The sequence below is a fragment of the Cinclus cinclus genome, chromosome 17 (genome assembly GCF_963662255.1).
Source record: "Cinclus cinclus chromosome 17, bCinCin1.1, whole genome shotgun sequence".
Taxonomy (NCBI): Eukaryota; Metazoa; Chordata; class Aves; order Passeriformes; family Cinclidae; genus Cinclus; species Cinclus cinclus.
The window spans coordinates 7,343,842-7,359,007 of record NC_085062.1 but is presented as its reverse complement, the minus strand read 5'-3'; the positions used below and the strand labels follow the sequence as shown (position 1 = coordinate 7,359,007).

General features: G+C 42.1%; 1 protein-coding gene across 2 annotated transcripts in view; it reads right to left on the bottom strand.

Annotated features, from left to right (window-relative positions):
* Positions 1–15,166, bottom strand: part of ARVCF (ARVCF delta catenin family member) — a 146,247-nt gene that overhangs the window by 42,971 nt on the left and 88,110 nt on the right. For both annotated transcript variants that reach the window (XM_062504025.1, XM_062504024.1), the window contains exons 6-7: positions 2,816–2,933; positions 1,389–1,560 (exon numbers count right to left, since the gene is read on the bottom strand). In XM_062504025.1, the coding sequence (XP_062360009.1) occupies positions 1,389–1,560; positions 2,816–2,933 (290 nt within the window). The remainder of the gene's footprint in view (positions 1–1,388; positions 1,561–2,815; positions 2,934–15,166) is intronic.

Here is a 15,166-nt window from a genome sequence, read left to right as displayed (position 1 = left end):
CCCAGGCAGACACCTGGCGTGGGACACACACCTGAGAGCCCTCCTGGTCACTGCCATCAAGGGGATGAGGACAGGTCTCCCTCAGCACAACACCCTCCTCCCACAGGGCACTGAGAGCTTCTGTGGCTAAAAGTGTTTCCATTGACTGTGCTGCTCTCAAGCAAACACCATGGACTGCAAGTGGCAGGGAACAGGCTTGAGTCAGAACACATGCAAGGTTTCCAAAGGGTATCACACTGCAGGTTCAGTCACTCCCTCTGAGAACAGGCTGGCCAGGCAGGCAGAATTATTTCTTTTGTTCTTCCCCCAGTCTTTAGAAGATTCCCATCAATTTTTTATTTTAAATGGTTTAAATGCAGTTGATGACAGACTAGTCTGCAAAAGCAAGTTCACACTGTGATAACTTCCCTAACACATATGGAAACACATAATATTTTAATAACTTGTGCAGGTCAGATCAAATACTAATGTGCAGCACACAGTCCATCAAGTTCAAACAACTCTGTATCAGCTCTTTAGGGGCAAAACACTTCCTTGTACCTGGCTGTACATAATAAGCCAGGATATGTATACACATGAATGAGGAGAATGAAGCCTAGACAGAAAATGGAATTGATTCTCTCTGAATTTATCTAGAATAGTCATTTCTCTAAGAAAGGAAAGAAAACAGAATTCAGTCTAGAATAGTAATTTCTCTAAAACAACAAAGAAAACTGATATAATTTGAGTGTCTCTTTGTAAAGGAAACATAGAAGGGGGGTTACTGAGACTATTAATCCTTTCTTATAGCGAAACTCATTTGCAACACTCATGCCCCAGAGGAGAGAACAGGTCTAGAAGTGACTGACAATTAAAAGCTACAAAATCGTGTTTGCAATTTAAATTACTGAAACAGTGACTGAATTGGGAGGTTGTCTGTTTTGGTTGAGTGGGAGGGGAGGCTTTTAGTTTGTTTTCAAGTATGAGAGTCTGAAGGCACAGAAGATGTACAGGCAGAGTGCCATGCACAGGGATGGATGGATGGATGGATCCATGCTGGCCTGGCTTTCTGAGAAGGGCACACATGCTACACAGCCAGGCAAGGGGACTGAGCAGAGATGTGACAGATGCAAGAACACAACAATACAGAGGAGAGGCAGAGCACATCCACCTTCTTCCAACAGCAGGGTATCATCTGTCAGCACACAGCACTCCTGTTTAAAGCCAAACAAAATTACAGCAATTGTGGAAAAAAGTATCCCAAATATCTATGAGTGATGCAACATGGGAGATATAACACATGCCAGGACACTGCAAACACTCCACAAACTGTATTATCCTAAACGAGCACGATAAATGTGCTTGCAAGAGCAGGACTTCACAGCAACATTACCCCCAAAATCCATTACCTTTAGCTTTTTTTCCACCAAAACAACCAGCATCATCTTTCTTCTTCTTCTGGGAGCTTCCTGTGCCTGTAGTCTGACCAGCATCTAGCTCTTGGTACTTATCAGCTCCAGGGACCTCTTTGTGGACATGATAGGAAAGGTTCCGCATGATGCACACACAGTTCTCCACAGACTGTTACAGAGAAATTTATGTTATATGAAGTACTGCACCCTCTTACCTGCAAACCATTGTATTGTACAGAGGAGGGCTTGGGGAAATTGAAAAAAGAAGGCCACCTGTCCCAGGAAAACCATGTAGCTCTCAAGGAAGATTTAGTCAAGACCCTTAAATTAGAGTTCATTCTTCTTCTAAACCCCATTTTAGTTTTCCAAAAATTGAAGTGCTTTATAAATAGCATCCATTCAAAATGCAAACTCTCTAATCAAAAATACCACTTGATCTTACATAAAGAATACAATTCACCAAAAAGATCAAACACACAGCAGAAAGTGATCATATAAGGATCTTATTTTAATCCAAGTCTCTCTCTCATTCTTCCAACATTTACAATCTCCAAGGGGCCCATTTTATTAAATTTTCTCTAGGTCAAAACCTAGGCCTTGTGAGGATTTCAATGCGAACACACGTTGTCCTGCAGTAATAGCTAATCCACAGCACATCGGGTTCTGACAAGAGCAATGCTCTGTAGGTTGCAATGGAAACCACCAGGTGGTTACAAAATCCACTTCCAAAATTACCTGATTAAGTAACAGGGCTTTGTAACCCCCTTGTTGAGGCCATCACATGGTGAGACTCAGAATAAAATAATGATGCTTTACAAGCCTTCTGGTGTTATAAAGAAATAGTATGCTCTTCTTTTAAACAGGTTAAAGTTATGATATTCCTCATGCATATAAATATACTTTTAAATGCCATGGGATGAGATGATAATAAAAACAGATTAATAAAATCTGCACCAAAAAAAAAGCCACAATGAAAGTGCTGCAGGTCTGAAGATTCTTCTTAATGTCTAAGCACTTTAGTCTTCAGAGATGGTGCCGAATAAAGTCTTTAAAATGGGAGCTGACTCCTTTGCTGCTTTGTGCAAATGAGACTCAATTCTGATTTGGAGACAGCACTTATAAATGCCAATTAAGTAATGCAGAACAATAGCAATAATGTCACTGAAAATAAAGGGGTACTCTCCCCACCTCTCTCATCAACCAGCCTTTGCTCCCCTCATCAGCCACAGAGGGAAATACAGCAGCATCCTGCTGATACCCCACCAGTAGTACCACAGATACCAGAGATGAGAGCAAGACTATTTTCTATTTTCTGAGGCAAGCATAATCCTCTTCTGATACCAGCAAACAGAAGTTGGATCCCAGTGCAACACTTCAGCACAAATTAACACAAACATCCACCATGTTTTAATACTCAAATTCACCTTATTGTCCGTGTCTTTCTTGCCAACTGCAGACTGCAAAGCATGAAGGAGGGCATCCACCAGGCCATCACACTCTCTCAGTCTTCTGCGTGCTTCTGCTCCATCTGAACTTACATTCCTGACAGGAGAGAGTTGAAAGAAAATTTAGCCCTATAACCTTCACTATAAAGTTCAAGGTGCACTGATTTATACTACAGTTATTAAGAACTCATCACCTCGGATGAAAACTTAGGAGGCCAGGTAGACTGACAAACCTACTAAACCTCAGTAAAGCACGGGCAATGCACATCTGCAACTCTCTGAGCCTGAACAAAAAGGGGAACACAACCCCAAAGTTGCCTACAAACACATTCTCTGCTTTGCTGGCAAGTCCAAGGACTCACCTTAAACCAGGCTGGAGTCTGCAGAACAAACAGTACGCAAACCAAAAATTTAGTTTCAAAACTCACAGCTCCAAACTGAAAGATACTTCCCCCACCCTGGGAATAACATGCCAAGGCACAAGACTGCTCAGAAACTGAAAAAGCTGCGTGCAGAAGATTCAGCACAAAGTCTGGATCAGTCACCTTTAGCAAGGAAAGGACGACAGTTTACATGGCTTTGAATTTCTCAAAACACTGCACAAGAGAATGGCACAGGTACAAGTAGTGAGAGAGAATGCAAGGCTACTTGGAGTTGTTGAGAGTTAACTTATCAATGACTGCAGGACCTTTGAACTTGGCCTCACTCATCCAGTGAGCACAAACTCATACTGCAGCTTTACATAAGCATCAATCTGCCATTACCCAATAAATAAATAAATAAAATTCAAGTCAATTTTCCAAATGCTGCCTCTCCCCGCACCTTTTCTTTAGGGGAAAAATTATTCTTAATAGTGCTCAATGACCAAACCTGTATGGGAGCTCTTCCCAAAGCTGAAACACAGTAATTTTGACAGTAACACAGACAACCTTTCAACTTTCAGGTCTCTGAGTCCCACAAAGCTGTGTAAGGTTACCTCTCAAAAGCTCAGGACACCATCATTACCTTCTGTTATCAGCATCATGCAGTCAGTTTCTGCTTTTAACTAGAGGAACTGCCAATCTCCAAGTAATTAACAAGTCAATCATGGTCCCCTTCAGGTGTCCTGGTCATCTGGGCAGGCTGCTGTGTTAATTGGATAGCTAGGAAAACCCACATTTTCTCAGAGACCTCTCAAAATCCAAAGGCACTTAATTGTGAACTGGTTGCTGTAACAGCACAGTAACTTCCAATTAAGAACACAAATGAAGTGCACAGATAAACGAATTCCTTCCTCAAATCCTAACAGCTTCACCTCTAGCAATGGGTGATAGGAGGCAGGTAAAGTGGATATTAAAATGATTCCACAGAATAGATGGAAGAGAATTCTACATGCTGCTTTCCCATTTCCAGTTGTACTAATCCTTTTGTATCAAAAACACAAATGTGAATTTTAATGCCACATCTTTATGAAACTGAAATTAGAATTCAAATTCTCTGAGATACCTTTCAGGAGTTGTAATAGTAAATGATAGCAGCTCCACCTTCAAGCACATCTATTAATGTGGAACACTACTTATTAAGCTTCAGGGTGACAGAAACGCACTGTAAATGGCCTTATCTGGAGCTGTGTATCACGTTTTCTATCCCCTCATTAAGTCTCAGAGTGTTAGAATTCATAAGCAACACTTGCAGACTAAAGACAGAACAGCTCAACCTTCACACCTTCCTTGTCCTATGGCCCATTCAGAAGAGATTTTTCTGTGGTTCATTTGTGCTACCACATTTGTTTTACATTGGCATCACAGTATTGTGCATCCTGCTTTCTTTCTTCTTGATCTGTACTGGGGCTAATATCAAGGTAGACATTGATATGGCTGTTAATTGAAAAAATATTATAATACTGCATCAGTAAGAGTGCGACCTGCTGATATCACTGTCTCTTCAACTATAGGCAAATTTACTGAAAATTAATGCCTCGAGAAAATAATTCCCACATATATCACACGTAAATAAGCATGAAAACTCTGCAGGATCAAGTTAATAGCTAATTAATGCTATGACTAAGTTATCCAGACATCAAACTTTGCAGTTTTAATGTTTTAACTAGCACATCACAAAATGCATCCTTATGAGCATCTCATGCAGAAACATCTGCTCTATAAATACCCAGCTCTTGGGATTTTGTTAGTCCTCCCTCCTTGGGTAATGAGCTTCCTGCAGCCCTTGGGATTTATCTACCCTGGAAGAACAAACCCCATTTTCTTGTCTGTAGCTGTACCCCAGACCTATGGGAGAGCTCAGCTCCCACTCTTGTCCCAGCAGTCCAGGCAGATCTCAGACAGATGAAGCCCAGGGAGATCAGCACCTGCATCATGAGTCTGCTCTTCCTGCTGCTCCAACACTGCCTGCCAAAGGCAGTGAAGATCTATCTCCCAAACCCCATGGAAATATTTGCATTTCAGATCCATGCCAGACATCTCTAAACTCCAAACTAAGGTGGGCACTGCAAAAATGATGACAGTATACTGTGAGTAGGTTCTCATCTGGCAATACCAGAAGTGCTGCCAAGGTTTGGTTTCCATGATCCAGAATCACCTTCCAAGTCCACGCAACCCAGGAAAATGCCAGGTTGCATTTCTGCCGTGGCACTGAGACTCTACCATCCACCTCCTTGAAAAGCATCACCTGGTAGACATTGATCAAATCCATCTTGGGTCTTCAGGAGGGGCAGGAGCATGAAAACAAAAGGGATGACTTGGACAGGAGAGCTACTGCTGGCACTGGTCATGAAAAAGGGCTGAAACTGCCACAGAACAATCAACCTGACAGTGCACTCCACTGACAGGAGGCAGGAAAAAATCTCTTCCCTTTTCACATCTGCACTGGGATTGTTCTGCATCTTCCATCTGTTAAATGTATTAAATGGAATGTTTAATTCCATTTGTGATGGAAGGAAAGATGTAACCAAACCATCATCCAAAGGAAGCTTCCAAACCAATGTTTCTGAACACCCTTCTTCCCAATACTGATGGAAATCAACAAACACTGATGCCAGCAGTTAACAGAAGATTTCAGTTCCCTTACACAGGGCAACACTCCACAGAAGGAATGCACAGCCTCACCCTGACCAGAAACTCATGCAACAGAGATATGTAACATATGGCATCCAGGCTTGGAGAAAGTAGAGCTTTGCTTTTCATTTAACTTTTCTACACATTAGACAAGTATTGCTTTACACCAGAAGTTTCTTCAGTGGATGGAGTGTTTCACACAAGACACCAAATAGAAAGGCGGCCGAGTTCTCAGCTGAAGTGCTGCTCACTACGTTACTTAAGAGACAGGCTGCAGTGCAAGAACTGAAATGGCAACAAGATTTTGCAATTAAACAAATGATCTCACTGACTTGCTTGCTGGGGGGGCAAATTAATATTAAAAGCCTCTGTAGATATAAGTCAAAGCTACTTATTGAAGTTTGAACAACTCTGTAGGGCTTTTGAGGCACTGATGATAGGCAAATATCCTGTTACAAATGAAAGTAAAGTCACTGCCTATTCAGAAGGGTGGGAATGGTGAGGAGGAGCTACCCAAACTATTTTTACACAAACCAGTGACAAATGAGACCTGCCATTCATTCCCAGTGCTCTCTACAGTCTGCTTCCCTTGCCTTGTCTCTTCACCCCCAGGAAGGTCTCTGCTGCTTTCCCTGACTTTCCTGCTTTTTAATACTTTTCCAAGAGTCTATGAAATGACAAATATATTTTAAAAACAGAAGTGTCTTTCTTATGTGACAATGCTAAAGGTAATAGAAACTTTGCGTGCTTCCTGTAAATATACACAGTCTGAAGAACAATTCTAGAAAAAGAACATGGAATTACTGCCCGTGTGACTACATGTATATAGGAAAGGAACCAACTGGATGACTGATTTTATGTAAAACAGTAAAGCACAAATGTCATTACAGAGATTTTAGATAGAAAAAGCAACCTGGATTTTTCCTCAAATTCTTGGAGTCCAGATTGTGGCCAGGACTAGTGAAAGAGAATGTTTAAGGATGTTGCAATATATGCTTTCCCTGGGAAAAAACAAACAAACAAAAAGAAAAAAACAAAGAAGCACTAAGTAAATGTTAAATGGAGGTAAATACCTATGAGCACAGAAACTCATCAGCTAGGAATGCAGTCTGTTGCTATAAAAGACTTCAGAGAATGGGGGCAAGTGTGCTGAGAAACCTGCTCACACTTCAGATAAGGTTATCATTATCACCAAAGAGTTGTCTTAATAATATGCAACTCTGAATGCTACATTTACATCTGTAGAACAGAGCTGGCATTCATCACCCCTAGGAGAGGTGAGCTGTTGCTACTTCTGTACCACACACCAGAATTATCTTCAAGAGAAAAGGCTTAAAATTAATTACGTACAGGGTACTTAATGCACACTCTTTCAATGCAGTCATGCGGCAGTGCTCCCCCTGTGCCTAACAGTCTGACAGAGTGGTGATGTGGAGAGCTTTTGGATTGTTTTCTTTTTAATGATGAAGAGAAACTTGAAAATAAAGGCAGAGACACCTTCTCTGAAAATCAGAACTAGTATTTTCAGGACTGTTGTGTCTGCCACTTAGCTGGAGAGCACCATCAGTTGCTATCCCACAGTGCTGCAGATGAAGCCAAGGTGGAGTGTTACTGAACCCTTACCCTCCTGCCTCAGTTCAGCAGGTGTAAAAAGCACTTTGTTGAGAGATCTAGCTGGGAATAAAGACAACAGCTTGGAGACTGCTTTTTCAATAAATAGGAAGTTGAACTGGAAATTTTAAGATGTCCTCCTAGTAACACTTTCACCTTTCCCTGGAAGCATCACGGCTGAGAGCTGAAGTGATGAGCTCTTTCCAACCCCTTGCTAGACTCTGACCAGCACCATCACTGAGGCTTTGCTGTCCAGACACTGAGTTCTGCATACTTCAGCTGATAAAAGACTACCAGCTTCTCACAACTTTAGCTTAAAATGTATTAGTTGTTCTCTCCACCTACTCTGGCAGGCAGAACCCTTGCTATACAAACATCCTTCCACCCTCACACACTGCTTCACAATAAAGAAATTTTTATTTGGATGCCAGCCAAAGGACATGGATCAATAATAGCTGTAGTAAATGAACTCTATTTCCAAGCTTATTTCTAGGTCCACTATGTCTCAAAGGAGGAATATGCAACATTTAAAAAGCATTCCATCATTTCATGCAGAAATATAATGGATTCCATACTTCAGTTCACATCAAGTACCAGAAAGTTTAATTGGTATTAAAGTTCATTGTTCTGAAAACAAGAGAGAAAAAGAAAGAAGCTGCCTGTAACATGAAGATAGCCTGATCCAGGCAGCTCTGGTCAGAGGATGACACGATGCAGTTGTACAGTGTACAGCACAATGCAGTTTGGCAGCAGAGAGCTCCATCAGAAATCAAGCAGATAATATGGTAAAGAAAGCAGAAAGAAGCTAAAGTCCAAATGAAATGCATAAAAAGCCAGAGGAGCTCTACTGATGCTGTTTTAGGTAGGGAGCAGATGGGGAGTAGTTGTTCAGACCTGGAATCCCACTGGACACTGTTGCTCCACTCCAGCATTCACTGACCAGTTACACAGAAGAGAGAAGCAGCAGAGCAGCCCCAGTTTCATTGCATGCAAACCCTTCCACCTATTTAAATAAAGTGGTTGGTTTTGTTTAGTTGACCAAATGCTTGAGAGGACCTAGCAAAAGCCATCCCTGAAAAAGGGTTTCAGTCTGTGCTCCAGCAACAGTGGCACAGAGCAAGAGATCTACGGGGCAGCCCGTCACACGTCACAGCCGTGTCTGCACTGCCTATGAGAGCTCTCTGCAACAGGCTGGGGCTCAAGAGTACGGTTTAACAAAGGATGGACTTGACACCTGTACCTTGTTATCTGTGGCAATCTATACCCAAAACACCCTGCAATGCCTTTTCAGTAAAATGCTGACTGGTGACCTCCTGCATGACCTACTTGGAGGGCCTTAGCTTGCTCTCCTGTAATGTAAAATGATACAGAAACACACTGCACGAGAATTCCACGATGCCCAGCAGCTACTTAGCTTCCAAATTATTCAAGTCTCCACCTGGAGGAGAAACCAAGGGGTGCTGCTTGATCACACATGCCTGCTGCCATGACAAAGAATCTCAAATACAGAAAGGAGGTGGTACTAATCTAACAAAGGATCAGGGCTCACAAGCCTTCCAAAGCAGACTATGTCCATTAGAGTGGCTGCAGGGAGCTTGGGTGCAGTCCTGCTCTTCACCCCACCGCAGACATTTTTGTAGATTCCCTTTCCTGACAGCCAAGGGAGAAGGGACCTAGATTCATTCCTAAGTAATGACAGAAGGAAGTAAGCAAGTGCACAACTTAAAATTTATACCTCAAGATATGACTGTAAAGCATTAAGGTTGCATGTAACTAGGTTATGTCTCTGCTGCCAAAATCTATGCATAATTTATTTATATTACAAGCTAAACATCACGAACTGTCAGGAGGAACCCTAACAGCTCCTTACTAGCACGAATTAAACGCTCTGCTCATCATATAAGCCCCAGGACAGCCATATGCTGTGATCCAGCACAGTACCAGTAAGCTAATTAAGAAACTGCCTTTGCTCACTCCTCTCTTTTGTGTAGGTTTTTAATTTCAGTTGATTTTTTCCAGTCTGGGTTGGGCAGATAAGCTTCTCCCTTTTTGTGCTACTTGCTGCCTCTGAAGTGAAGATTCACAAGCAAATCTTGGTTCCGTTTTTATCTTTTTCTGGAATTATTCCTCCTCTGAAAGTCCACTTCAAAAGCACCTGTTGGACACAAAAAGACTGGCAGCAGCATTCACTCCAGTACCTGGAGCACCAATCTCCCAAAGGCTGCACCCACTCTGAACACAACACAAGCACAGCAGCCATGGAGCACTGTGGGTGAGTGGGGGGACAGAGATACCAACATCTCCCCTGGGTGGGAGAGCAAAGCATTAACCTTTGGGAGGAGTCCTCTTCAGATAATCTTGGTTAAATAACTGCCCTGCAAAAGCATAGGAAAGGCCTACTTGAGCTAGGATGGGAGAACACACGGACTAAGAGGGAACGAACATCTTTGACTTTGTCAAAGATCCCTTTTTGGAATTGGGCAGAAGTAGCTGCTGAGGAGGGCTTTCTACTACTGCAAGTTTGCTGCTGATAAAAAAAAAAAAAAGAGGGAAATGTGAGTTTTCAGGTGCCAAGCCTTTAGTTTCTACCTTCTCTGTTCTGCCACGCTTCAGTGAGCAAAGCCCCTTGACACCAAGAGCAGCACTGCAGCAGCGCCACCCGTGCCTCACCTCCTGCACCCTGCTCTGCACTGGGCAGCACTTCCAGGTCACAGCTTTGCACTTCAGTGCCTTCTTACCTCCATCAGCTGGAGATGAAGGCTGCCTCCAGTCTGTCAGTGCACACAGGACAAGTATTAGGTGACTGTCACTACATACTACTATCATGCCTTCAGGATCTAAAAATGGAAAGAGCTTGCAAGTAATGCATTTTGAAAGCTCTAATTCCCAGACCCTTTTCTTCAGGGAAAAGCCACACATTAATCATTAATAAGAAAGGAGGGCATGAGAACCTGGTTTTGACAACTTTACTTCTTTTCATTCCTGAAATTCAGCACACAGAGATGGGAAGAAAAAACAGGCACAGCAACATAACTGATTCACTCAACACAGTATATTTGGGAGCAAAGAGAGAGACCTTTTCTGCCTGAAGAAGAGCACGTTGCTTGACAAACCTTCTTTACCTCCATGTGCCTCACCAACACCCACACTCCTGCTGCAAACAGCGTGTGCAGGGCACGTCTGGGTACACACGTGTTACAAATATAGAAAGACACGAGGACTAGCTCACAGAATTACCTGTGACTGAAACACTGCAAGTGGCATCTGCAAGACAAGATGTACAGGCATGTACCATAGTAGCTCTTCCTCCTCAGAAAAAGGCTTAGAACACTTGCATACGAAAATGCTTTGACACATCCCAAGTATTACTGATTTACCATCAAGCTCTTGCAGTCATCTTTCCTGTGAAGTACCTAAGAGGAGCCTGCAGACACTTTTACATAATTTCCCAACCTGGTGGAGTATGTTTCTGGCTCTGAACCCATGGAGTCGTTATGCCATGTCTTCAAACATTGTCTCTCACTTTTACCAAACCTCTCAGGTTTTGATTCCATGGGACCAAACCCTTAATTTACACCTACAGGAGTTCTTATTCCCAGTTAATGTATTTAGGATCAACCATTTCAAAATCCTGGAACTACTGGTATTTACAGCAACTTCAGGGGAAGGTACATACCAAGGTGCCAGTCCCACATTAAAGACAGAAGAATGAACATTACTGAAGTCCAGATCCCCTAAGGCACTTAGCAGCCTGAACCTCACCAAAGCCAGGAGACAGGACTATTAAAAATTAGACCACAAAAAGGTTTATACCATTAATCTTGCCTGTAATTATGTCAGTGGAGTAGCACAACAGCAAATAAATCCACACTTCTCAAGTCTCCTGGTACAGCTCCAGCCACCAGGTTGTCCCTTCCCTTCTCAGGGGCTGATGCTGGACAAAATTTTATGTGCAATCTCCAGCTGAAGAATGCATGTTTTTAGGGAAAGTCAGGTGGGTGCAGTTTGTTTGTGTTCATACACCTCGGCCAGGGCTCTGAACCCTGAGGATATTTGTGAATGCGAATTTCTGTGTACTTGGAGAGCTGACAAGAAATGCTGCAACTACAGATGGTACCCCTGGAAAAAGGAGCACTTTGCATCTGTTTGCTATGCAAATTAATTCATTTAACATTTGTTGACAGCAGGTCAGTTTAGCACAGGAATCAGGCTCGAAAGTTGGCAATTCAGGTACTAAGTTCTACTCTGTCCTCTTATAAGTGAAAAAAATCCAGGAGAGAATTAAAAGTAATTAGGCAGAAAACATCAATTAAGCCCAGATTGAATTTAATTTTTAAACCATTAAAATCCTTGCTGCTTTCAGAGAACTAGGAATCATGGTAGGTATCTCCACAGACAACTAACAAGATGTGACTGCAACAGTACTCTGACCCACAGATGCAGCAACTTCCCTCCAAAGGAGGGAAGCACCTAGGAGAAACCAGGGGACCCAGGGAAGGTCTCTGGTACTGCCTGGGTGTTCATGAACCACAGATCCAACTTTCCCACAAGAGCTCAACTCATACTCTTCTCCTACAGCACCTCAATGTCTGGGTAAAAGTTCTAGGTAAAAAGAAGGATCATGAAATGGCCTCATGAAGATGCACCAAACCATTCCATTATTTCACCAGGAGTGCAATTTAAAGACAAATGCTTCTGGATTGCAAATCCCAGCAGGGATTTAAGGGTTAAAAAAAAAAAAAGGCAGAAAAAAAGCAGTAACTGGAAGAGACATTTTCCATTCTCCACATATCTACAAGAATAAAATACAATGTGAAGACATAAAACTTGTATTGTAAATGAAATGAAGGAACATCTGTGCATACTTAATGGTTCTCCTACAGTAAGCAAATATCTTCCTTACTTCTTCCCCAGTCCTACTGCTTCATAACCAAAAATCCACTTTGCTTTGTTTTTCACTGTTCCTTTCCAGATTTCTACCATACATGTTTCTTTTATCAACTTCAACAAAATATAAGAATAACCCTGTTTTACAAAATTACACCCATGGCAGGATCCCTCACAAGGTTCGTGACCATCTGTAGCAGTAAATTATGGATATTGCAGATCTAGTCTTTATACTGGGTCTGCCCTTAGAAACACAGCAATGTAAGAGGAAGCACCTTCTTCCTGATCTCAGGATGAGAATGGAGGCAAAATTATCACCACCTGCACTAGTTTCTGAAAACTTAAGTGGTCAAGATTACAAAAGAGCATCCAATAAATTTCATTATCAGATCATACCTTGCAAATTGGATATGCTGCCATGTTTCTAAAGGGGAATACAGAACTCCCCCAAACATTTATTTGAACAGAGTTTTTGGCAAGTCAAGTGCAGAGTGTGATGGGACACAGAACCCACCAGCCATGCTCCAGATGATTTCAGGACTCAAAATATCCCTACAATGGGCACAGTCACAGGAGAAGGCTTGACTTCAGAAGGAGCCCTTTAAATAAACAGTCAGTATAGACCTCCACCAGTGGCCTTTTCCTCCTTGGATTCCCACTGGCTCTCTGTGTGTATAGTCAGCTACAGTAGTTTGGAATGGACACCACTGAGTGTCCCAGCTAACCCCAGAATGAAACAACATAGTAAAGCACCTTTCTTGAATGGCTTTCTTGATGATAAAGTGTGAGCAGCTTCTCTGATTTCCAGATTGTAAATGACCAGGTCCAATGTTTTTCAGTATCAGATACAGATAAGAGCAGGTCCATAGCTGGGTGCAAGTCTTGTGGCCACACAATCCAAAATCAGTATCCAGCATCACAGAGGGGATTTTCATACTTCAGCAAGGGGGTAAATCAGGGCTATAGAAAGCCAGTAAGGCACCTCAGCTCCAGCCAAGGGCAGAGTGCATGGATCATGGCTCTTATCTTGTAAATTAATTCCAAGTCCTGGTGCAGGTACAGATCGTTGCTCAGGTTATTGGCCCCAATTACTGACCCTGCAGCTGAAGCATCCTTCCATACCACACCATCCCTGCTGTTAATGCAGCTCTTAATCCACCCTGAGGCACTGGGCCAAGGTGACTAGGTAGGATACAGCTCACCCTGACCTACTCAGAGCTGCACACACACCAGCACCTGAACCCCCCACATGAGGAGGGAGAGACACTAGCTACACAGGGCAAAACAGGTTAAGACTGAAAATGAAAGTAGGATGGACCAGGAATGAAAGAAGAGGTAAAAGTAACTAATTGTAGTGTGGTGTTTTTTAATTACTTGTTTTTAATTATTTTGAAATTACTGTTTCCATGGCTCCACATTATCAAAGGAGAAACCTAGATTAAGAACAAAGTAAAGATGAGTAAGCAGTGTTTAAAAAAAAAAAAAAGCAAGTAATAATTAACTGGCAGTTCATGCTGTGAATCACTTGAGTTTGAAACAAACTCGCCTACATTTGTTGGTAAACTTCATTAACTGAAAAAATGATACTGAAACAAATGGCATCCTGCATGCACAATGCCTGTCTTCTGATTAGATACATAAACTGCAAGGACATCTGAAACCTCAGAAGCTCAGAGATTGTTTCAGTTATTTTGGGAGACAACGCAGCTCACCTGAGGCTCACTTCCAAGGGGACAAAGGGAGGCTGGCACATCATCAAGAGGCCTAACCTCCCAATTAAGTATCAAACTGCTGAACAGTTCATAGTCTGCAATAAGCTCCATTCGTGGAAAATTGAATTTCTAGGACCAGCTACTGTGTCATTGAGAGAAGTGTAGGCGAAGGGGTTTTTAAACACCCATGTCTGTCAGACAGATGGCTGCAACAATTTATTCTCCGTTGGTGTTAACTATCACATCTTGCTGCTGCTTTTAAAGATGAGCTGCAGAGGATTTCAATACACAACGCAAAATAATATCAAAAGTAATTAACATTCAAACTGTTGGAAATGTCTCTGTATAGACCCCTAGATCCAAAGTGCTCAACAAAAGGTGTGTGTGTGATATGCCTGACATGGGAACAGGATGCACAATCAGCTGAAAGACAGCTCATACTCACCCATCAACAAACCAAGAGATACCCTGGAATACAGAAGTTCGAGTGGATCCACATACCAATACAATTTTATAATGTGGATTAGGGTAGTCTACTAAGGACCAATTTATTGTCTACACTTCACGCAGAATCTCATATTCATTTGAGATAATCCTTTTATTCCCTCACCATGACTAATTTCCTCTTGCAAAACACCCTTAGAAAGGCGACACTAGTAAGTAAAAACCTATGATGTCTGGAGTCTGCTTTAAGGACCTCAGCTTCCAGTGGGACTGCAAATAATTTTAGTAATGGGCCCTTTCAGAACACTTTTCATTATTTTCTTAATTTGCGAAGTTACTTGAGGGAATAGTTATTGCAATTTAGAGACCACAAGCCCAGGAAACAGAACTGAACCAACTTCTGAAGATGCATTAATCAGCAGAAATCTGACAGGAGTACATTTAAGAGCAGCAGAAGGTATAGTGCCATTTTTATTAGTTTTATTCAAACTAATTTACTTCATCACAAAGCTGAAGAATCTCAACTGAGCACAACTTTTTTTTTCTCAGAAGAAAAGCAAAATGAGACCCACTGTCTTTCAAGAACATTGGTTCTTCAGACTGCATTAGGACTCCTCCTGACT